The sequence below is a fragment of the Berghia stephanieae genome, chromosome 7, assembly GCF_034508935.2.
Source record: "Berghia stephanieae isolate SIO BIC M18660-M18661 chromosome 7, UCSD_Bste_1.3, whole genome shotgun sequence".
NCBI classification, from domain to species: Eukaryota; Metazoa; Mollusca; class Gastropoda; order Nudibranchia; family Aeolidiidae; genus Berghia; species Berghia stephanieae.
The window spans coordinates 32,441,472-32,467,241 of NC_088366.1; the positions used below are offsets into that span (position 1 = coordinate 32,441,472).

The 25,770-nt window shown below is 36.0% G+C and overlaps 2 protein-coding genes and 1 long non-coding RNA gene across 4 annotated transcripts in view; 2 read left to right on the forward strand and 1 right to left on the reverse strand.

The window, feature by feature from the left end:
• Window positions 1-25,770, reverse strand: part of LOC144977089 (uncharacterized) — a 71,834-nt gene that overhangs the window by 26,300 nt on the left and 19,764 nt on the right. The gene's annotated exons all lie outside the window — the stretch shown is intronic.
• LOC144977091 (uncharacterized) lies at window positions 34-23,837 on the forward strand. 2 transcript variants are annotated; one of them, XM_078921885.1, is made up of 4 exons: window positions 34-154; window positions 866-1,106; window positions 1,584-1,682; window positions 23,174-23,837. In XM_078921885.1, exons 1-4 carry the CDS (start codon window positions 141-143, stop codon window positions 23,801-23,803), a joined length of 984 nt encoding a protein of 327 aa, XP_078778011.1. In that variant the 5' UTR covers window positions 34-140; the 3' UTR covers window positions 23,804-23,837. The 2 variants fall into 2 exon arrangements, with proteins under 2 accessions (XP_078778011.1, XP_078778012.1); XM_078921886.1 differs by having other exon boundaries at window positions 66-207.
• LOC144977093 (uncharacterized) lies at window positions 7,078-12,606 on the forward strand. The gene is made up of 3 exons (XR_013646234.1): window positions 7,078-7,250; window positions 8,126-8,230; window positions 11,067-12,606. It is a non-coding gene; the product is annotated as an uncharacterized LOC144977093 (long non-coding RNA).

Sequence of the window (25,770 nt, forward strand, 5' to 3'; positions counted from 1 at the left end):
TATCTAATTTACAATGGAATCGCGTTAAAAATAACTTCCTGTACAACTTCCAAGAATTCATTGTTGTTTTGGTTTCGCTTTTGTACTTTAATTATTATTTTAATTGTTCAAGTTCAGCTTTCTTTCTGCTAACTACAAGGATGTCTGACGAAGAGTAAACTTTCTGTATATTTCTATTCCTTCGAAAAAATCTATCGGTCCGATCAGGTTGGTGGTCTACCTGGCCTATTTAGCTAGGGAGACCACGTTCACAAATCAAATTTTCTGTGACTGTGACCACCCAAAATCATTGTCAATGTGTCAAGTTTTGGTTAGGGACTAGGGAGACTAAGATTTTTATCTTCTTAGTACAAATGGCTTGTTTTGTTTTTTTTTAATAACAGAGCCACCGATTTTGACCTCCCGATCCCCCAAACCGTCTTTCCAATCACAGACACTACATTGTCTTCCTTTTCTTATGATATCGCAATAAAATTAGTCGAGGTGTGGGAATCATTATATATAATTATATAATATATATATATATATATATATATATATATATAATATATATATATATATATATATATATATATATATATAGATGAGAAGAGAGAGAGAGAGAGAGAGAGAGAGAGAGAGAGAGAGAGAGAGATTAAAAGATGCCCGATCAGAAATTCCGAGATATCAGAAAAGTGAGAGTTTCAAAAGGTCATACAAAAAGGTTTTGAGACACTAAAATAGTCTCACACTTCCAATGAAAGAAAAATACTGTGGTCTGTTGTATCTTCAAAATTGAAGTTCACAGACTTAAGAAGAAGAAGATACCTTTAGAAATAGTCTATGTGGACAAAAGTTTGACTATTGATTTGTTTCTTATTTTCAGAACGCTCCCGTCAATTCCGGACCACACCGATGGTGTTGATAACTTGAATTACCTCTTCAATACTGTTTATTATAATTGGATAATTGAGTTAGTGAAATTTTCTGAAGTGATTTCCAAAATGCCTTTCATGCGAAAAATTGCTGGACAAATTTACACCCTTGACAACGAAGGGAAGACAAAAGAAGCTGGTTCTGTTTTCATGGACTTTCTCAAAAGCTCAGAAGAACCTGGAAAATATCAGGTAAATTCACCAATAGTAAGTGCTTGAATTGAGTTATGATAGTTAAGGAAAGGATTGCTTTCTAAAAAGTTCGACAATTTAAAAAAAGTAAACTCAATAGGTAACATATAAACTTCTTAGTACCTACGGCTTTTATAACCCCATGCCAACACCTATGGTAAAAAAAAACAACATATATAAATATATATAAATGTCTAAAATATTGTAAACATAAAGAACAAATCAATTATGTTCGTCATTACTATGCAACCGTTGCACAATACTCATTTTGCTGCATCAACTCTCCCCATCCCCCCACCCCTTCATTTAATATGATTTTATTGAAGACAATGAATTTCACTTCGTTTGGTAATCCGTGGAAATGGACATTCCCTGCATTGTTTAGTTGACATCTTTATGCTGGCAATCCCTATTATGTCGAGTTTCTTCTAATTTTTCTAATGTTATTATATTGATAATTTTACATTCTATTCACAGAGCCTATTATATGCTCTAAAAGATCTTGATTATTCTATCCTTGTCAATGCTATTGAGCATGGTGGAGTTGTAGGTGAACATCACGAGGAGCACAAGAAGGTACCCAATTACTTTTCAACTGTCCATTCCATTCCATTTACAATCTCCACTACCATCGCCACCCCCAACACCCCCCCCCCCTCCAAAAGCGAGTGTCATAACACTAGACCACATAGCCACACATATCTCTCTCTCTCTCTCTCTCTCTCTCTCTCTCTCTCTCTCTCTCTCTCCCTCCCTCACCTCTCTCTCTCCTCTCTCTCTCTCTCTCTCTCTCTCCCTCTCTCCTCTCCCTCCTCCCACCCTCCCTCTCTCTCTCTCTCTCTCTCTCCTCTCTCTTCTCCTCTCTCTCATCTCCTCTCTCTCTCTCACTCTCTCTATCTCTCTTGTAGCAATGGAGCAAATTATTATTTTAATATTTACCACAAAGTTGGAGTCAGTCTACATCGATGTTTCAGGCCTTTTAGCCATCGTCAGGACTGTGTGTTACATGAGTTTGGTTTGTTGTCTGTTGTTGTTTGTTGAACAACACCATTAGCTACATTAATAAAAGCAGCAACCACCCCTGTTCCGTCATTGAAAACATACCAAAAAGCATAGCACTGAGGGTGAGAAAACTTTCAGAAAACAGAGAGATATTCAACATCGCAGCCACCCCCTACAAAGAAACACTCACAAAAAGGGGATACAACACACCATTTGAATACACAGATGCCCCCCTTTAATGTAAACCTCAACACACAAGTGAAGAACGCAAAACAAGAAAACGACATATTACTTGGTTCAACCCACTTTTCGACAAAAACGTCAGCACTAACATTGGACAGCAGTTCCTGAAGTTAATTGATACACACTTTCCAAAAAAACCACAAGCTACATAAAATTATCAACAGGAATGCCATAAATATAAGCTACTCGTGTATGCGTAACATAGAACAAAAAAATTCAAGCCACAACAAAAAAATATTAATAAACCACCAACAAGAGCAAAACCCACCCACCAGAAAATGCAACTGCAGAAATAAGGAACATTGCCCGCTAAACAAACAATGTTTAGAATCAAGTTTAATTTACCAAGCCACAGTCACCAAAACTAAAACAAACAAGCAAGAAAAATATGTAGGACTAACGGAAAATAATTTCAAAACAAGATACAACCTCCACACATCAACATTAAGAACCACTTCAACAAACAACAACTGACAACAAACCAAACTCATTTAACACACAGTCCTGACGATGGCTAAAAGGCCTGAAACATCGATGTAGACTGACTCCAACAATGTGGTAAATATTAAAATAATATATATATATATATATATAATTGAGCTTTTATATCGCGCAATATCCACTAAATGTGCTCAAAGCGCTTTACAAGGGGTTCCTGGCCAACAGCAACACTTAACATTTAGGTCGGGACATGACGGCTGTTAGGCGATTTTACATTTTTTCGGACTGAGACAATACCGTTAACGGCCAGGTACTCATTTTACACCTGAGTACATTGAGAGAATGTGAGTAAAGAGCCTTTTCCAAGGACTCAACTATGCGCCGAGGGAGGCTCGAACCCAGGATCTTCCGATCCAAAAGCGAGTGTCATAACACTAGACCACATAGCCACACATCTCTCTCTCTCTCTCTCTCTCTCTCTCTCTCTCTCTCTCTCTCTCTCTCTCTCTCTCTCTCTCTCTCTCTCTCTCTCTCTCTGTATTTATGTTGGTGTCTAATTTCACAAATTTTTCATAGAAATTTTCAGCGCAGGCATCTTGGTTACAGTACATAGAGCTCTGCTGTTTTAACTTTAAAGACTCTATTTAGTTTGTCTTAGTCTTATTGATGTCTTATTGACTAGATCAGAATCTGAATTGGCCGAAGCTGCACTTTGGTTGAATTTTTTACATTGCCTATATAGCCAGAACAACATCTTAGAATTATTGCTTAAATCATCTTCCCATCTTAATTATCGGCTTCGTTTACTTAAAATAAAATTTAGGGTGATAAAAACAAAGCAAGAATGACTCTATTATCTGTTCCTGAAAACCCAAATACTGCAGAGTTGCTATATTATCATCCAATTCAAAATAGTGTTGGTACTACAAACAAGGAAAAAGTATAGGGGAAAAAATATCCAATTCATTAATGAATGTCCAAGTTATCTTGCCATGAGTAATATATTTATTCTAAATGATAGCAAAATCGTTTAAGTCTGTTGGGTATGCCTTTTACTGACGCATGACATAATAAATGCATATCTTGTGGATACATGAATATTAAGGTCTGATGTGAAATAAAAAGTATGCTTGCATTTCTTTAGATTAAAAATTTATTCCAATTTCATAATATGGGTCACAGGTGACACAAACCAAGAGGAAACCACATTCTCAATATTTTTCTGACAAATCGACCAAACCTAGACAATGATCATCAAACATTATCAGGACGCAGTGACCAGCAAGTATTATTAGATACGTGTAGATACAAATATCCAACTAAATAAAATAAAGCAGCAGCCACATAAAGTAACATTATGGAAGAAAGCTAATATTTAACATAAATGCCTTGAAGAAGGATACACGGCTATTTAGTATTACTCTCATTGACAATGACAAACGTGGAATGTATGTGGAATGCTACACACACAAACACACACACACACACACACACACACACACACACACACACCTAAAAGAAATGACGAATAAAGGCATACCAACAAAGATTGTTCTCAAATACATTTAATCAGTCATGGATAAACACCAAATAAAAATGTTTATTCATGGTAGAAACGGCTTGGTCAAAAGCTAAATCATCAAACTCACAAGAACATTGGAGGAATTATATCATATAGTAAGAGGCAAGAAAAGAAAATGCCGAGCTAAAAAACGTTTTTCAAGAAGACCAAAACAACAAAAATTTATGGAAATTCATCAAACACAAAATATTTGATCCCATTGGGGTCCCTCCTCTACTCGAAAATAATTACTACAGCATTCCCAACTAATAGTGACAAAATATTTTAAACAGACAGTTCTGCTCAATATTAGTAATCGAGAACTCACGAAATAGCCAAGAGATACCAAACCTAGATAATAAAAAAATACAAATCATGCCAAACATAAAAATTACAGAAAATAGAGTTTTAAAAAACTTCTAATTTTCAAAGCAGACAAAGCAGCTGGTCTTGACGGAATACCACCTCTGAACTAAGCCCCGCACTAACAAAATTATTTGAAATATCCTTACTCACTGGGTATGTACAGAAAATATAGAAATATGCAAGTGTCCAGTCAGTATACAAAAAAAAAAGAGGTATAAAATTACTTTTCAATTATTGCCCTATTTCACTCCCCGGTATCAGTTGTAAACTTGTGGAGCACATCATAAGAAAGGCGATAATTACCCGTCTTGAAAACAACAACATTCTAACAAACGCTCAACACAGGTTCCATAAACACAGATCATGTGAAACACAAACCATGTCAGCAGTACACAAATATGACTTCATTTCAGTACTAGCAAATGTGGACAAACAGATATTATCATCTTTATGGACTTTGTCTAAGCGTTTGACGAGGTACCACCCCAATGTCTACGTACTAGCAAAACAAGAAGTGGTCGGAATAAATGCAGAAACAACACAGTGTATACGCTCCATTCTAAACCAATGAACACAAGAAGTTGTTGTCAGGGGAGTGAGATCAAGCATTGGTATAGTAACATCAGGAATGCCTCAGGGCTCTTTTCTCAGACCCACATTGTTTTTGACTTACGTACATAAATGACCATCCAACCAACTTCAGTCAAATGTTTTTCTCTTTGCAAACAACATAATGCTATACAGCATGAAGAACAAAGAAGATAGTGAGTGTTTCAATTATGTAATAATAATAAATGTACACGCATAAAGCGCTTATGCCGAAGCTTTGAAGTGCTTTACATTGATTATCAGTTAAAATATTACATACTGTAGATTCGGACATATGAATATAAGCTCACATGCATCCAATCACACACATGCACATACACACACCCATATATACATTGTACATACATATATTACATATATTCACACATATGTCGTACATACATCCTTATATAGTTCACACACACGCGCACACACACACACACCCACACACACACACATATATATATATATATATATATATATATATATATATATATACGCATGTACACATATACATGCACATATTATGCACTTTGCAATTGTTGGCATAATCTAATTTATTAAATACTTCCCAAAGAGATAAGTTTTCAGATTCTTTTTGATAGTGATTTGAAGTCGCTAGAAGAGTGGGAACGCGACTGGCTAATGGAGTTCAATGTCTCGAATTCCCACACCATGTCAATCACCAACAAAAGAAAGCCAATCAACAAGTTGACTCTGCAGAGTATCTGGGTGTCAAACTGACGTGAGACATGAAATGGGAAAGGCACATATCCAACATACTCTCAAAACCAAATAAAATATGTACATCCTCTCATCGCAAGCTTAAAGGCTGCGCAACACATACACAAGTTCACTGTTATAGTATAGAACACTTGAACGACCTATTTTAGAATGCATCAATATCGTGTGGGACTCCCACCTTCAACAAGATATAAAAAGTTTAGAAGAACTGTATGGCACATAACAAATAACTTCTCACAACATACCAGTGCATCAAATCCTGTCTCAACACTTGGCCTTGACACTCTTAAAACACGAAGAACAATAGATAAAGCAAAATTGTTCCATAAAATTTTCCACCAAAATATTTTGATTGATTGATTTACTAAGGAATATAAATCTAGCAACAAGAAGAGGCGGGACCATAGAAACAAAATAATTCCACCATACAAAAGGACCAAACCGTACCTATCTTCATTCTTTCCTTCTACAATTAAACTTTGGAACAACCTCCTGGATGATATCGCAGAGATAAGCTCCTACAAGACATTCACACGAATGATTCAATTCTACATTCGGGATAGTTAAAAGTCCTCATTTCTAAATGTGTTTTGCATATGTACTCGTGTGTGTCTACATTATTTTCATAATGTAAGAATTACTTGTGGTGTGTGTGGCTGAGAAATATGTGGTCTTGTCTTGTTTAAAGTTAAGCAATGTTTAACGTGGTATGTGACTGAATGTATGATAATGATCAAATTACTCAAGACAGTATAGTTTTTCTTTAGATACGCCTTTTTACATACATAACATAAATCAAGTCATGTGTAAATACGTGGCTGGGGCAGAAGGCAGATATTTGTAAATATTGTAAGATTGAAAAGAGAAAAAAATGCACATATCTGTAGTACTCTATAGATAGTATGCGGTTAAACAGCTGATCGGAGTGGAAGTTTACTTCCGGCTGGCAGAAAGCAACGGAAGACAATGGCGTAGAATAGTAAAATATTAGTTTCTGTCGATAATCTTCCATATTTTTCTGGTTCTAGACATAAATATATATTTTTAAAAATTCCCGTTAATGATGTAGACCCCTATGCCATTTGTGAACACGACTGGTGCCATAATCTTTAGGAACTACAGCCAGTCTCATCGTTTGATGTAGCGAACTACCTCGTCACGACCACAAGTTTCTGTCTCCACGGTCTACACATTTCACGGTAAGTCTGTATTATTTAATCGTTTCCCTATGCTATACCTATACTATGTTACACCATTCACGGCTAATTGTAAGATTTATTCTCAAAAAATCACAGAAGACAGATATGTCGAACCTGACACGGGAATATTAATATGATATGACCTGCTTCACGAGTCGTGATCATCTTAGTCTTAGTAAGTTTAGTCTAGGTTAAGTCAGTCTAAGTAGTGGATCAATGAGTCTTTGTGGTTACGTTCAAATTTCAACTATTTTGCCTTTAAGGTGATGAATTCCTCCGAATTCACCAAAGATTATAAATAATAATTTAAATTAAAAACACCAGGGCAGGCAATGACTATGAAATCAATGTGGTCCCGAGTCCAAATCAAACTGATTAATACAGTTACAAAACATCATGCCCATAAGACTGTTTTAAAAGCCCCACCCCATTCCAAGGGACTGAGCTTGATCCCGAGTGAATATTTTTTTTTCTAATCCCACTCCCCTTGTCAATCCAGCAGTGATTGGGTAGCTGAGTCTGTTAGATCTAGCGGAAAGTACTTTGACATAGACTAGAGTCCTATCTAAAGGGTAGCAATTGCTATGGTCCGTTTCGCGCTTTTCAAACCAGGTTAAACTTCGGCTCCATTGAATGACTACTTTTTTATTCGATATTTTACTCAATCCCCCAACTATATAATTTTTAGCCCCACGGCTGATGTTGAGTTATGGAATTGTGTCTCTCTGAATAATTCTAATAACCTTTCAGATGAATACTCCACATTTCACAGCAAATTTAATTCACTGTTGTTAACTAAGTGTGATAACAACAGTTTTTTATCCTCTCGTTTCAATTAATAATATTACCACCATTGCCACAATTTTTTTTTTCAGGCTTACAGGGGACTGACTACTTATAATCAGGCCTACAATGTATGGGTGACGGATGTAAAATGGTTTAAGCCTCCTAGCTGTGGGAAAGTGGTACTAGCTGCTAAGGTAAACCCCCCCCCCCCCCCCCGTTTTCATCTCACTTCTATGATTATTATCACTGTTATTACATATTATTATTTTGATTTCTACATTTATTTATATTACTCCATGCAGGATTGATAATACGATATAGAGGTTTTTAACACATGGCTATATTCATTACAATGAATTTTCTTGAACTAGAATATGAATAACTTTAAAAAAAAAAAAAGAAATAAGAAACCTCTTTAATAGGTTCAAGTTCTACTATGGGAGACTCAGTCGAGTCCTTGGAAAAGCCTCTTTACTCACATTTGCTCAGTCAGTGTGTTCGGACATAAACGTTTAAATGGTGTTGCGACTCATGGCAGTCCCGTTAACTCAGTTGGTAGAGCACCCATTTCACAATCAAAGAGACCGAGATATATCCTAGATGAAGTTAAGACCCCACCCCCTCCCCTTTCTTTTATTTTTGTACACCCAGCAGTAATTTGGCAATAGAAAAGCGCCCTATTCGAAGGGTAACAAGTTATTATTTTCACACTATAGAAACTGGGATGAAATCTGGCTCTATAGACCTAATGGTTCTGATGGACTACTTTTGGTGCTTGCGACACTATTAGGTCATTTTCAGCACAATTAAAAGCTGTTGTGAAATACGTAGTAAGAAAAATGGGCTTGGATCAAATACAGAGCAGAAGTAGATCAAAGTTATTAATGTGCTTAGTTTTGAGATCGCCTAACAGTTCCATCCAGAGACGGAATACACTCAAATGTTTATGTTTGATTTAAGGGTTTTACTGCACTTGCGACACATTTCAGCACCAGTAAAAAGGAATAAAATGGGATTGTAAAAATTTCCAGATTTACAATTAAAAGCACACAAGAAAAGTAAGACAAAGAGGAACAAATGTAGATTCCAAGAGAATGCTATCAGTGTACTAAGTCTGATAACACCCAAAAGTCTCATCCTGACACAAGCACAGGTCCCCCCTAAGAGGAATACACTCAAACGTTCACGTATTATTTTTTTATTATATTATATTAAGTTACGTTATGCCTTTTGCGCAGCGATATCATAAGATATCGTCGCCTAGACATTCCACGAAGGAATATAGATAACTCATCAAACAAGATGCCTGATGTCAACAGGAATCACCCATGTTGTCCAAGTGAGCAAATTGGGGGTTAATAATCTTGCTCAAGGAAAAAAAAACGAAAGTGCCTGAAGCGGGGCTCGAACCTGGGTCATCCGGATCACAGTGCACTGCCTTGTCCACTCGGCCACTTCGCCCCCCATATTATATATACATATATATATATATAATATAATTTTAAAAATTTACGCGAACTGATTTACAAGACAAAATTTTTTTTTTTTCCCAAAACCAACAATATTCATTTGACTGTTTCTCTCTCAGCCAATGACTCCGGCAAGGGAAAGGACAAAACCAAGTAATCTCATTCCAAGACAAGGACATAAAGAAACTTGGAAAACAATATAAGGGATAGAGGACACAGCATGACCTCTTGCCACCATGGGAAGTCAAAGACCCCACCCAGTCTATTGTTTATAAAATGTTGATTATAAATTTACAAAATAAATTTACATCCATTTGTCACTCTCTCATCTAAGGACAGGGAAAAAAAGCATGTAATCTTATTCCAAAACAAAGATAGAAAGCTACCTGAAAAAGGAATACAGACATAGGGGGGTGAAGAAAGCAATAATGACCTTGCCCACAATGGAAGGTCAATGACCCCACACCCAGGGTAGAAAAATGAGAACTCAGTCAAGCATTCACCATCAAATTACAAAAGCAACGGATAAAACAAATTTTTAAAAAAGTCATTACAGTACTTTATTTTCTTTATTGTGCTCCAACTTCATGTTTAAATATACAATGGATTTCTATTTATTTGCCAATTCAAAAATATTATTAGGTTTTGAATATTATTGCAGAACATATAATATAGCAATGACTATCCCGCACAAATCTTTGGGCCTCTTTTTCGCTCACGAAGTGCCCGAATTCGCGTCAAAATATGAGACGAAGCCGTTTCGTATATGCTATTTTAAAAAATTAATTTCGACGCTGTTTATCTATGAATATGACTGAAAGTTGGCACACTGTTAGAAAAAAGGTCATTTTAGATTATGTCAAGCGACAAAACTCGTGCGATTACCAGAAGACCGTTAAAAATAGATTTTTACCCTTTGGAGTAAAATATTTCTAAAACTACCGGGCGTGGAGGTTTCGTCGCTGACAAGGTAATACATGAACATTTCTTCTTTTTGGTTGTAAAATTTCATATGAATATGACGAGTACTTTTCCCATATTTTACAAAACACCATCCTAATTTGCTCTTCAAGTTTCAATCTTTTAATCCACTTATTACGCAAGATACAACCAAAGGTCGAAAAAAAAAAAATGCCGAAAAAGCGTCCCATATTTTTGCGTTTTTTTTCCTCTTTGCGGGTCATCCAAATAAATGACACCTTTAAAACTGTATAACTTGTTTCTTTATGAATGGATTTTCAAAATTCAAAAACATTTTTACTCAGTGGAGATAGGGCTTGGATTTTAGACAAAAATTTTCTTCAAAAAGATAAAAAAAAAAACATTTTTCATAGTCATTGCTATATAATAATGGTAACAGAAGTAATACTACTACTACTAACTACTAGTAGTAATACTACAACTAGTACAATTTTTTCACAAACATTTCGGGCAAAAGTAGAAATGTTTAACACATGTATTAGTCTAATGAAAAGAATGAAAAGGATTACAAAGGTATATAAAATCAAGCATTATTGGAAAAGAATGAATAAAAAGTCTGACTGCTTTCTTTTCGTTTCAGGTTCGCCATTCCCAAAAATTGGGTTATAGTGGACTCCGTGTGTCGACAAGTGCTTTCTGCTCAGCATCAAGATGGGAACCTGAAATGTCTGTCTTCACAATCCTGTAAAAGAAATACCAAGATTAAGTTAATACATAGAGCAAATAGTACATTATTGACCTACCACCTCTGGCGTCTATCGTGTCACTGGGAATTTTAATTTTAATATTTTAATATGTTTGAAAACAAAGAAAACTTAAGCCCCATTTCCTCAAATACGCAAGTCATTCATTTTACAGGTCAAATATTTTTTTTTAAAAGTTTTTCTTTGACTTCAACTTCAAATGCCAATAGTGCCTGAACCTTATGATGAATTCCAAAATGGTTTGGCATATTTATGTGGAAATCTATTCTTTTAAAAAAATAGAGTTGTGGATCACCATTGCTCCGTACAGCAAATGTTAAATATTTATCATCGAGCACAAAATTACTGGCAAACCTAAAAATTCTAAAACTATTTATTTACAAACTCTACAAGTAACACGCAAATATTTTAAAAACTAAATGTAATCCTATCACCTGTGGAATCAAACTATGTATGCTCAGAAAATCTGCTGTACTGTAATGTTCGGGCAATTATTGGCCTTCGCCAAAAAAAGAAAAAAATAAGAACTGTATTTCCTACACCAGTATACAAAAAACACACATATATGTTTTCTCTACACGGGAAATTCCATTGAGTGTTACAAGCGCTGCACTTAACCATCAACTTCTTGTAGATACCGCTAGCTATAACTATAACCAATAAAAATGGACAAACTTAGCCCATAATATTTTACATTTCTGGGAATGTTTGTTTTTTCTTTTATGCCATATAATTTATTAATTTTTTTATTTAATTTGTTGCCAGCGTGTGTATTTTGTACACACATAGGGAATAGGTACATGCTTCTGTAAAAAAACGTTTGATTGGTCATTCTGCTGATTTGTGCAGATTGCCTTTTACCACAATGAAATGACAATTGGCTTGTAAAAATAACATGTAGACTATAATATTAATATATTCATTTAGCTAAGGTTAATAAAACATTTCCTCCCAGATCTTAATAATTGAGGAATAAATCAATATGGGTGAACTCATTTAATTCTATCTATCTCATCATAAGAACACTTTGTCACTACGTTGTGTGGCCTTGAGCAAGTCACCTCATCCCTAGCTCAGTTTGTGGTGCTGTGTTGCGGCAATGGCTGGGTTATTTCAGTCTCCCTTTAGAATAGACTCCAAAGACAAATTTTCCCTAGAGGTGAATAAAGAGAATCTATATTTTTAAAATTTGTTACTGTTACGCTATAGTCAAAGACAAAAACCTTCAGGATTTTCTAATTTTGTATGAACTATCCTAAAAGGCAACCTATCCATAGCATAGAAGGACATGCTCACAATAGTATTCATTTCATTTCCCTCAAATTTAATGGATCTTCCTCTTTTATTAATTGTCATTGCCCATTCATTCAATAAAACAAAATTAATCAACATAATAAAGACAGCTTTTGATTCAAATGAAGTGATGGTTTTTGTTCAGTTATTTATTATCTCTGAAGTTAAAAGTCTTAAAACTCAACCATGTAAGCTTTTGTACAGTCTGGTTATTTGAAAAAAAACTTCTCTTGATGTCAGTTCTTGCACCAACAATTTGGACAAACTTTTGACTTCATTACTGGCTCACCAGACAGGCATTCCTTACATACCTTATGAGCAAATGAAGTCACTTGATATGTGCTCTATTCCCCTTTGTCTTATTACATTCCTCATAGTCATAGATTTGTGTCTTAACTTTGCAATATGAAATATGATTTTGTGCCCTTTGTCTATTGTTATGTGCATAGATCTACAATCTTTTCACTCTCTATTCAACTTCCTTTCAACTGGCAATGCAATGACCTTAAAGTGTAATGAACGGCACAAACGTTGCTAATCTCACTTTTTACCCCCAAAAAATTGCTTGATTTGGACCTATTAAATTTCCTGAGAGTGAGATCTGCTTTTATTTTTATATAGCGCATGCAATATCCACCCAAAGCACTCTACAAGATGTCCCAAGCCAACAGAAACATTAACATTAACATGTAGGAAGAGATATCATGCCTACATAAATATTGTTTTAAACAGATACAATCAATACACTTACATTTACATGGTCAATGATTGAGCTAGTTTCTCCAATTGTTGATTGTTCAACTAGAGCCGTTGCTGCCTGCAGTCATTGCGTTTGTTCCTATCTTTAAGACATGAGTAATGGTCTGTTTTTTTCTCTGCCCCATGTCCAAGCTTTAACGTTGGAACCCAATCAGGATCAGTTTCATCTAGCAGTGATGCTGGCCTTCCTGTAAAGGCAAAAAAATTGATTGTTGAAATATATTACGTCATTTCTTGCCTATTACAATCTGGTCCTGGTCCTTGTGTGGCTATGTGGTCTAGTGGTATGACACTCGATTTTGGATCGGAAGGTCATGGGTTCGAGCCTCGCGCTCGACGCATAGTTGAGTCCTTGGAAAAGGCTCATAATTCACATTCTCTCACCGTACTCAGGTGTAAAATGAATACCTGGCCGTTTACAGCGTTTTCTTTGTCCGAAAAATTGTAGTGTCGCCTAAAAGGCGTCATGTCCCGTTCTACATGTTAAATGTTGCTGTTGACCAGGGACCCCTTGTAAAGCGCTTTGAGCACATTTAGTGGATATTGCGCTATAATATAAAGCTCAATTTTTAAATTTTTTTTTTTTTACAATCCTTAAGCTTTCCGTTAAATTTACATCAAGCTTTGTCAAATTAGAACAAGGGTAGAACAATTATATAGTGCAATTTCCATGAAATGAAAATTTGTTCAAAGCGCTTTGCAAGGGGTTTATAGCCACAGGGATGTAAATGCAAAGTTGAAAAAAATTCTGAAATTCTGCGAGCTCATTTCAATAGTCTAAACTCCAAGTGACACACCAGGAATGAGGTGATAAATGGCCTTGTGATTGTGACAACATTTTTAGGACTTTTGAGTGATGTCTCAGAATAAAATCTAAATTATTTTGTTTATGGATGGATTTTAATGATTTATGTCTCATTTTTGTCAGGAGGAAATACCATTATTTGGTGTTGTTCATGCTTAAATCAGTGCCCATTAATTTAGTATTATCCTTATCTTTATGGATTAAACAGGGTTAAATTTGTTTGGGATACTGAAAAAAATCAGAATTTTGGAATTCTTAACTTATTTTCACTGCACATAATCCAACACCTAAACTTTTATATCAAAATTATATTCAGGTCAAAATATTACCCCCAATGACTAAATGAATCTGACAATAATAAAAACTCGTACTCAAATTTCAACAGCCATATCATTTTCATTACTAAGGCCAATTTTGAGATTGGAAAGATGGTCACCTCCCGATATTTATCATTTTCTCAGGCCCCAAACCCTTCTGCTAATAACAAAGGCAATAAGAAGTACATTACAATTAAAATACTACATTAGTTTAGAATCGTGTTAAAAGCCCTTTACTTTCAATGAGAACAAACAAATTTGATTTTTTCCCCACCACAGTCAAACGTTCGTGGCAGTCTCAACCAGAAATGAGACCCCATAGAAATTTCTCATAAAGACCAAGGCTAAGGAAAATGTATCTTCAGACTCATTATGACTGAAATGAATTGCAACACACAGGAATTACTTACAGAAACAGAAATACATTCCAATTGAGCCTTAGGAAGAAAGTGTAACAACAACTCAGAACTCAGTCATGAATACTCGATATATGTATATCCACCATCTTCTACTTTCGATTCTGCAGCCCATGTTTTGCTTCCGGTAAACTAAAAATAACCCTCCTTGTTTACACAACAGATGTGAATCTAGTTCCGAATTAAAATTAGGAAAATTCGGAAATTCGAACGCTATCAATCCTTAGTACTTCCGAATTAAAATTCGGAAGCTGTCGTGGAAATAAGTTGAATGGTTAAATACACGTATAATCATAACTGACACAACAGTAGTGTAAATTAAGTGTTTCAGTACATTGAAAATGGATATTCACTACAAATTCTCTATATGTACAGCAGTATCTCTTATCACAAGAGTTGTTGGTAGTGAGGTATTAAGAAATATTTAAATTGTTTGGGGAAGCTAGAAAATGTCTGAAAAATAGGAAATCCTAATAATTCTGAAAGATTTACATCCCTGTAGCCAACACTTCTTCACTAGAGGAATTCAAGCGTCGATTGAAGACATTCTTATTCCGACAGGCTTTCTTTTGATTATATGTATAATTAGCGTTGTTCGTGTACTGTGTTAGGGCTTCATGATTAAGTTAATCTATGTTTTGCGCCCAGAGCCCTCCTGATGAAGGGATGTTTGGCGCACTATAAATCTATACCATTATTATTATTATCAACAGCAAGACTACATGCAGGTCGAGACATGACGCTTGTTAGGCGATATTACATTTTTTCCGGAAAGAGAAATGCTGTTTAACAGGCCTGCATCTGCCCCCTGAAAAACTTGCCTGAAAATCCTCGAGCTCAAGCTTTTTCAATAACATGAGCAAAAATCCCCATTTCCCAGAATATTTTCTTAGAATTTTACCAATTCAATAGGCTGTTAAACAAAATGAAAAAGTATTTTAATTAATTTTTTGTTCCGGCAGAGCAAAATTGCCAGAAATGCCGGCAAATTTACAGGCCTATGTTAAAAGCCAGTTACCCAATTTATGCCTGAGTATGGTGAGAGAATGTGAATAAAGTTCCTTTCCCAATGGCTCAACTGCTCAGAACGGGTCTGGAACCCTAATCCTTCCAAAATGACGGTGATAACTATACCACATAGCTGCAATTAAAGTATCGGGATCCCAAAGGACAATTTTTTTTAATTGAAATTTTTTTATTATTATTGTCATATTTGGGAAAAATTCCATATGAAGGCCCTAATTCAATGACTATACGAAACATTATAACTAATCCTCACCTTGAGTTAAAATTAGTTTCTAACTATGAAAATTATGAAAAGTCATTTTAGTGGATTGATAGAGGTCGATTGTTTCTTTCTTTGGATTAAAATTTAAAATAATAATAATTATAATATTAATTTTGTCAGTAAAAAAATAACCATTACTATCATTATAAACTGACACTGGCAATCAGTAAGCAGCGTGTTAAACTTCTGTCAAAAACTAGCATTTACATGTCCAACAGCGGTGTAGAAAAGCAGTTTGTTCGTGTTACTTTACAATACACCACCAACGGAGGAACGGAAAAAAAAACTTAAGAAAAACGCAACCTTACTTTTAATATTTCTTCAAATGGAGAACATGTTTTTAAAATGCACAATAAAATAATCTTGACAAAGCATAAGTTATAAACTGGAACATTATAATTCTAAAATGAATGATCAGAACAACAGTGAAAGACTTCCTAATCTCATAAAAGCCAAAGCTTGAAAACGAAAGTAGCCCTATCACTATCGGTAATGAGGCATTTGGTTTTGATTTAGAGTATGTTGCACGAGAAATGCATGAAATATTCATGGTCCTATCTGATAACTAAACACAACAAATAAAAGATCATCCATCCGGACCGTGTATGGACCATAAAATTAAAATGATTCCTTCTAGACCGCCTACAGACTACAGATTACATCCGAGTCTGAGATGAGTCAGATCGTGGCCTTCGTTATATTAGAGGCCCAAGACTGGATACAGTGACGTCACTCTCTAAATCATAACAAGTGAGAGAGAGGAGACAGCGAGCCGAGCGGGCGGCTGTGTGTGTTACCAGTGAAGCGAGGCAGGAAAAAACATAGATTTTCCAGATTGGAACTTTTGTGGCCAACTTTTAGGAAACCCAGATTTAAAAAATTCGATATGCATTATTTAACGACTTTCCTTAGAAAATAGATGTTTACTAATTATTGATTTCGTTGATTAGCATTTATTTTTCATCCAAACTCATTTTGCCGATGCAAATGATCCTATATCAACCCGACTTCCATTTTTCTTGGACTTCGACGATAACGATTGCGAAGATTTATAATAAGATCATTTACTTTTGTCATTGAAATTTATAGCAAACCACTTTTTTTACACATCATTTTCACATTATTATATTATGCTTACGTTTAACAGTTTATAAATAACACGACAAAAAAATTACCTCCCCCCCCCCCCCCAACCATGCTAGCTATATTTGGCATGGTTAAGAAGAAATAATTGGCATGAATTATTTTTTTCCACTCGCATACAACACACACCAATTCATTACTATTTCGCTGTAATACACACTGGATCTCAAGTCCTAGCAAAAAATACAAGTCGATTTTATTTCTCATAAAAAAAGAATTGTACAAGAATAATAAGGGGGCTAAATGCTCTTTTAAAATCTTTATTTCATTCAAAATTTTAATTGTAATATGGGCAATAGTAGGCCAATACTAATATAAAAAATAAAATAAACAAAACATTACCTTGCTCCGTCAATGATAATTATTGGGCACGAAACGCAAGAAGTTCAATCTGCAGACACTATATATAAACTATAGATTGACTATAAAAATATAGTGTTTCGCTGTTCAACAGCTCATCAGTGCAGCTTGGAACTCGAAAAAATCAGTTGGATACCTACAGGTTCCACAGAGTTCAATCTGCAGACACTATATATCTATTATAATTTCTGTAAATGTATACATAATGTTGATATGTACATACTGGTCAATTGTTAATCCTAAAAAGAATATGCAACAGTGATGACAATAAACAAAGAGATGTGATTTTATGGTAATAAGAAGGAAAAGGAATGAGAAAACATAGAGTTGGACTTGACATGGAGACACATGTGGCATGGAACTGGCGATTGATATATAAAATGGGCAGCCCTTACATCCCCCACATACGTCGTGAGCTCTGCAGGAATCTAAACCCGATGGTTGTCTGAAACATGTGCCTCCAGTCTTATCCAATAATGAGAAGGAAAAGAAGATGACCTATGCTCTTTTCGTAAGAGTTTGAAGCTTCCTTTTGTTCTTTGATGTTGTTGCCTTATCTGTGAACATCTTGGAGTAATTGTTGAGGAAAATGTTGACAGCTGGTTTGCAGAATCTGTGAACAACGTCGAGCAGATCTGTGTTACAAATATCACAATTTTTCCCCAATAATTCTAAATCAGAAAGCCTTTGCAGAGTGAGTTTCATTAAAAGAAATCTCTGATTGGTGTTTGAAAGCAGACGCTGTTCATGATCATGATTGCCAATCAAGAACTGAAAAATTTTAAAAATGTGTGTCATGATTTCAACAGCATAATCAGTTGGCCACGTCAAACCGCCTCGGTCGAGAACAGAAATGTAAGCCAATGATTCTGCTGTTGATTCCACTTGAAGGACCCGTTCTTGTCGAAACTCACTCTTGCAGCCATCACAAGTCACATTAAGCAATGCTTTTCGAGCACAGTATCCAGAGACAAAGACAAGAGCTTTCAATTGCTCTGAAACAAGTTCAATATCATCACAATCATAAAGTAAAGGAGTAAAATATTGGATGTCATCATGACAAGAGGAATCATTTAATCTTATTTCTTCCAATGGTTCAGTGATATCTTTTAATCTCAAAGAACCACTTGAAGCAGAAATAAACTTAAGAACGCTAAGAAGCTTCAACTTTTTCTCGCCCTCAAGAAGTTGTTGAACGGAGACATGATAATTACCTCCGCTGAACTGTCTGTACTGGCTGAAACGAAACTCCAGATCATCAGTCTGAAACTTTCCCAACAAGACATATTTATATTTCTTATGAGATAAGAGATAAGGAACAAATTCAAGAAAAGTAGAAATAGTGTGAACAAGAGCATCCATGGTTTCTCTCGACAATACTCCTTCTCGTGGTTTCATCCCTAACCTGCTCCAGTCCTTGAACCAAGTCAAAGCATCTTGAAGAAATGAGAAATTGGAATCAGAAATGGAATTAATTGGCTTGCATCTCTCATCCCTCAATCTCCTGCCTTTCAGCGGATGCTTGACATTTAGAACATTCCATAGCTGTACAATGAACAATATAAATGATACTGTCCCACTGACATTGACATTCCATTTGGATCCAAAGTGCTTCAAGGCAGCAGCATTCCGTCTGTCAAAAATTCTCAACATCAGTGGAACACTCTGTTTCTCAGTAGGCGATGGATTCAAACATTTTCGATTCAAAGATGGAGCAAGTTTCACGACTGATGACTTCTCTTCCTCGTATACTTTTGTAATGTGACACATGGATGCTCTCATAACTGAAGATGAAGGATTTTCATTGTTGGTCAGTACAGGTGGTAACATAAAAGTCTTCTCCAAGTCTTTTTGAGAAGTCCAGTTATTTCTAATACATTTGAAAAGGTGGACAGTATCAAAAAGAAAAAAAAGTTTCTCTGAAGGAATGACAGGATTTGGAATAGATGGACAAAGACTTCCCCCAGACATTATAGCAAAGGCATTGCGGTTAATTCTGTTGTTGTCAGAAATAACACACAAAACATGAAAACCAACATCATGAAGAACTTGCAATGTTTTAAGAAGCAAACATTGCAAATAACGAGCATCAATATTTTTTACAGGTAAAATGGCAACAACATCTTTCTGTTTACAAAGAACTGAGGAAATCATGAAGACCTGGGCAGTGCTTGCCTCAGAAACCTGACAATTATATGCAGAGCCCTCGTTTCCCCCCTTTATACGACAACTGGTGAGAAATATGAAATTTCGTCCATCATGAGAACGACATCACGCTCATGCTCTTGCATTTTAAGACATCGCTGTCTTAAATATGCTTCATGATCTTTAGAATTAGGAAAACCAGTCTTCATTTCAAAGACAGAGGAAAGTTTTCTAAGATAGGACTGATGAGGCAAAGTAAGAAAGGAATTCCTTAGAAGAGAATAGGCACGAGGAGCAGATGCAAACAACTGGAATGCCCAGATAAGGGTAGAGCAACTGTAACGTTTTACAGACAAGTTAACTAACTTAAGCTGCTCAACCAAAAACCTAACTTTTGGCATGAACAAAGACTTGGACTCATCATCTTCATCATTGTCAATACTGTTGCATAGACTATCAATTGCTGAAACATAAAGTTGCAGCTGGTCCTCCAAGTTACTTCTATCAAATCCATTCCCATGACAAAAATGGGAAAGGACAGTGTCAAATTGAGACCAGCATGTAAGAGTTGGGGAGAAGTTTTCCCAAAAATCCATGCAATGGCGCTATCAGGAACCCTTTCTGAAAAACAAAGAAAAAAATAATGGTCAAGTCATCACACTAACATATATTATAATATCCATGCTTCAATGAAAAATAAGTTGTATCTTTTTTATTGTCTTCTTTCATCATTTAAACAAGATCCTTATAAAATGGTTGATAGTGAGATAATAATATATCTTTTAATTGTATATAATAACATCACAGCATTAAGATAGACTTTAATAAAAATTATACTTACTATATTTATTACTACTTCTACTACCATTAGTGTTACTACTACCACTACTACTAATAATATTTCAAACTACTACTCTACCAAGAATATTATTACTGCAATTACTATTATACGACTACAACCACTACTAGAACTACTGTTAGTGGTAGACTACCATTGCCATTATTGGTGTCACTACTACTAATATTGCCATTGCTACTAGTACTACTATATTGGCGTTCCTACTACTACTGCTACTATTACCACCACCACTGCTACTACTACTTCTAACACCAGCACTACTCTTATATACTAGAAGTTCTATCTAGCACTATTACTATTACTATTTTAGAAATCATTTATTCTAATTCTAAACATGTCAATTTTCAAGGTAAATACTTACGATTATCAGAAAATATTTCCACATGCATGTCAGAGAAAACTTTGATTGAAGACAGCAACTTTGGAGCACTGTCAACAGTATCAATAATCCTGTAAAGGGTGCAGTGGTCAGGCATTGGTGGATCATCAGGTGAAGACGATGAGGCAAGAAAAAAAAACGATAAATCCATAATTTCGCATCAACTCTGGTATTGAAAATGCCACAGAATTCTGTATAATTCTTAATCCGATCATTTTCAACCCATCGTTTAAAAGACTCATCGTCTCTCTTTAAAACTGCATCTCGCCTTTCGTCGGGGGCTTTCCGTTTCAGGGATATTTTCGTAGATAAATAGGAGGGACAGTTGGGAAAGATGGAAGGATAGGCATCTTTTGTCAATTTTGGTATGCTTCTCTCTACACTGAGAATGGAACCGTCAGGTCTTGTGACAGAATCTACTCTGACAATAAATCTGTCACAAAAATGACGCTCACATACCACAGCTGTAGAAGAAGGTTGGAAATCTTGTCTTGGTATCTTCCTCAACCAAAGGTTTTTCCTATCCAAATCCGAGCGAAATTCAAAGGCAGACACTTTCTCAGAAGGATAATAATTTCCTTTACAATTTGGCACACAGCACTTACGAGGCATGATGAAAATGCAAAACAATGGATGGTATTTATCAAAATATGAATGACTATTTAACAAATTATCTATAGAAAACAAGAGGGTACAATAATCCGATAAGAATGAATTTGAAAATGAATGACAACACAGTCAACCATTAACCGGTTTTCAAAACGAAAGCGGATGGACCCAGGGTTGCCAGATTATTTTTCAACAAAATGCCAGGAGAAGACTCAAAAAATGCCAAAACACTCAAAAAAATGCCAAAGTCTGTTGACTCCCACCCCCAAAAGAAAACTACTCACTTTTGATAGACAATTTACTATCATATCCTGGTGGCTTGCGTGTTTTCTTTTATTTTTTTTTTTTTTGGAATTATACTAAATTTCCTGTTGGGGTAATTTTTTACCTATTGACAACTAAGTGGAGTGCTAAACCACTACACCACGGTTGGATTTTAAGAATGAAAAAGAAATACATTAACATGAAAGGTAAATACGTAAACAGTTAAATAATTATTGACAATTAAGAAAACTTACTGTTTCGTGTTTCTTATGAAACCTAATTAAGAAAAGGTGTCATTTGAAGTATAATATACAAGAAAAGAAAATGCCAAATGAAAATGCCAAATGCCAAATGATTTTTCTAATGCCAAACGGTTTTCAAAAATGCCAGATTTTTGGAATCTGGCATTTAAAATGCCAAACTGGCAACCCTGACCGGGAGTGTGACGTCACATCGCCAGTCGAGACGATGTCTCAGGCCATAAGAGTTCACGAAGGCCACGGTCAGATTCAGATGATTTCTCCAACTTCGGAGTTTCGCATAGAAAAGTTACATCGGTGAAAAATCTCTCCGTAGATTTTGTTAGACCACCGAGTTTGAAATTTTTGATTTGATTTCTCTTCCATGAAAAAGAATAAAACACACATTTACTAAATCATAAACTTGCAACGTCAGAAATTAAGGCAAGGACCTTGGTCGGTTGCCGCCAACTCCGTGACATGCTATGGCCCACAATGGCTACATGATGATGGTGGAGCGAAGTAAACTTGCTTTGTTCACAATAATTAAAATTAATTCATATCGTATATATAATATTTAAGATTTTAATTTATCCATCAATTCTTACCTTTAACAGAATGATCATTGCAAACTCGGTGGCTGCAAGTTAGATTTGGGCCATCGCCAAATCCCTTTCTTCTGATCGCTGCAACTGTCTCCGCTGGGTTAAATTTATTATTTTTGGGTCCTTCGTCTTCCTAATGGATGGTAACCTGAACATTTTGACTCCATCTCTACCCTGTCTTCTAGTGCATCCGATGATTATGCAGTTATTTGGCACGTTTCACGTTTTAAAAATTGGACTCGAGCTTGTTTCACATCAATGTTTACAAGCCAGCCAAGTTCTTTTGCCATCCGGAACTAAAGTAGGTCATTGCGTGACGTCATCAGCATACTATCTATAAAATGGAAATCAATTTCATATGGCCTTCTGAAGAAGCATTGTCAAACTCATTGTGCATATTGAAAATGCTGAAATTCACATGATTGTACATCTCCAGCAGCTTTAATGAAATTACGGTGTCATTGCATTCTTTTCTTTTCTTTTACTTTTTTTGTCTTTTCAGATTTTGGACATTTTCATGGATCCTCTACTGGAAAAAATTAACCCTGGCATCACAGCTAACATTTTGCTTGAGAAAGGAATTATATCCTCAAATGATGTTGACAAAATTGTAAAGACAGAACGCTATAAATGCTCTCAGTGGGCATGCTTTGAGTTGCTTGATGCAATTCCACGTAAAAACGAAAAATGGTACTGTGTTTTCTTGAATGTACTATGTGATCTAGGTCACAGCCGCTTATGTAAAGAGATTGACCCAAAACTATACGAATTGAATTTTGAAAGTGATAATCCAGACCATTTGCTTGATGTTCAGATTAGTAGTAACTCTGAGGGATTGACAGATCCTCAGGCTGCACAAGAAGACATTGTTACGTCAGATCAACTGCTCGTTACAAAAGAAACAGGTGATAATGACTTAGTAGCAGGAAGTTTACTTCCAACGACTGATTTCTATGGTGACACGTCTTCTGTCCCAATCGAAAAAAATACCAATCAGTGCAATTGTTCATGTGCCCAAAATATTGACACAAAAATTGAAGAGTTGAAGGCTTTTTTTGAAACCAAGGTAAATCATCTTGAATCAAAACTCAATGAGCAATGCAAGTTGCTGGAGACACTACTGAAAAAATAGAATGCTATATACCGGAATAAACTGGACAATGCTTTATGTGAGTTTTATTTTTGCTCTTGTTCTGGGGGGGGGGGGGGGGGGGGGTAGGGAGGTTGTTTTTTAGTTTTTTTTTGTTTTCTTTAATAAAATCACCTGTATTTATTATTATTACATGGCAACTTCTCCCCCAGCGAACACGGCGCGTGTCATTGAATATAGAGCGAAGTTGTTAGGCAGAGGGATGCGATGTGGATGTTAGTGGTTGTCAACCCCGGTGTTGAGCTAGCTGCGTGGAATCAGCGTTCCCAGCGACTTGATCAGGTGAGTTTCCCTACGTCGACGAGAGGAAGTATCTGAATGGCAAAAACTGAGCACACACGCGCAAACACTGAACATCGTAGTGGTCAGGCAGATTGAAGTGCATGGGGGTCGCATGCATGTCCTGGATCTAGGCCCATCCACGGGCATGGGCTCCATGCGGCTTCTGACAAGGAGGTCAACTGTGTTTTTGAGAAATAGATCTATGTGTTTTATCGGAGCACGCTAGTATATTGATTGTCATACGTGGTTGCGCTATTTGGCTCATGTGGTTGCGCGTGGTTTGGCGTGGTTGCGCGTGGTTTGGCGTGGTTGCGCGTGGTTGGACGTGGTTTCGCTTGGTTGCGCGTGGTTTTGCTTGTTTGCGCGTGGTTGCGTAAAAAAGTGACACCGGGTCCTTCGGGTTACGTTCCCGTCGGTATGCTACCAACGGGGTTTCTGAGAAAACGCTGTGGGCGTCTTTGCTCTCCCGGAGATCCCATAATAATTGTGACCCTCCGCCTCGAAACGGTATTAAGTCGGATTTTTCAATTTTGGGTTTTTGGTACCCAATCATAGCTTATTTTATGCTTTAAAATTTGATACCAAATTTATACAATTGTGATTATTCATTGCCGAGATATGACCGTTTGAAGTAGGGAGAGTGTGAAAACCTAGTTTTGAGAAAATCGACTTTGAAGTGAGGCACCGTTTTCACGCACAGTCAAATCAATGGGTAAAGATAACTCCTTAGATACGGGCATCGAACATTTGACGAGAATAGTGAAATTTGGCATGAGCTTAGATTATACATCTAATAATGTACATAAAATTTTTTTGAAACAATCCAATTATTACTTTTGTAGTTATTCATTATAATGTAAGATGTTCTTAAAACACGTTGAAAAAAAAATGCCGACAATTGCTCACTTTTTCAAGAATTTTTGATATTTAAATAAAGAATCAATGAAATAAGAATTAATAATGTGAAATTTTTGTCTTATTTAATAGAGAAAATACGATTTCAAAATACCAAAAGTTAAAGAAGGTTTTATAATTTGAAAGTACAGTTTTGAAACTACGTGAAGCCGCGTGGGCAGGGAAAGAATTATCAAGAAAGAGGATTAGAGAGGAAGAGATAGAATGAGAGAGTAAAATACACACACACACCCACGCACACACACACATGTGAGAGAAAGAGAGAGAGAGAGAGAGAGAGAGAGAGAGAGAGAGAGAGAGAGAGAGAGAGAGAGGGAGATAGAGAAAAAGAGGAGCGAGAGGGGGAGGGGAGAGAGACTGCATTAAGAGGACGCGAGGGAAATAGAATAAAGATTGAAACCTGCATATGTGTGTGTGTGTGTGTGTGTGTGTGTGTGTGTGTCTGTGTGTGTGTGTGTGAAAGAAACAAAAGGGAGACGGAGAGGTAGACATGAAGAAAGGGATGGAGGCGGAGCAAAGAATTGTAGGGATAGTTTAAAGAAAGCATTTTGTTACAAAGTAAGTCATAGTCAATCAACTGGAAACATATTGACCAATGAGATTGCAATTAAAGAAATGGGATGGTCAAATCAATCATTGCATTGTTTCCATTTTGAGTCAGATGACAGCTTGAGGAGGAGGGGTGGGGCTTATTGTGTAGTGACTTACATGAAAACATGTTATTGAATCTCTCAAGTTTTTAGTTACACGTA

Excerpts from the sequence above, each read along its gene's own strand:
- LOC144977091 (XM_078921885.1), top strand. Across the intron at positions 1,107-1,583 it reads AAGAACCTGGAAAATATCAG|AGCCTATTATATGCTCTAAA; the intron begins GTAAATTCACCA and ends TTCTATTCACAG. Across the intron at positions 1,683-23,173 it reads ATCACGAGGAGCACAAGAAG|ATTTTGGACATTTTCATGGA; the intron begins GTACCCAATTAC and ends TTGTCTTTTCAG.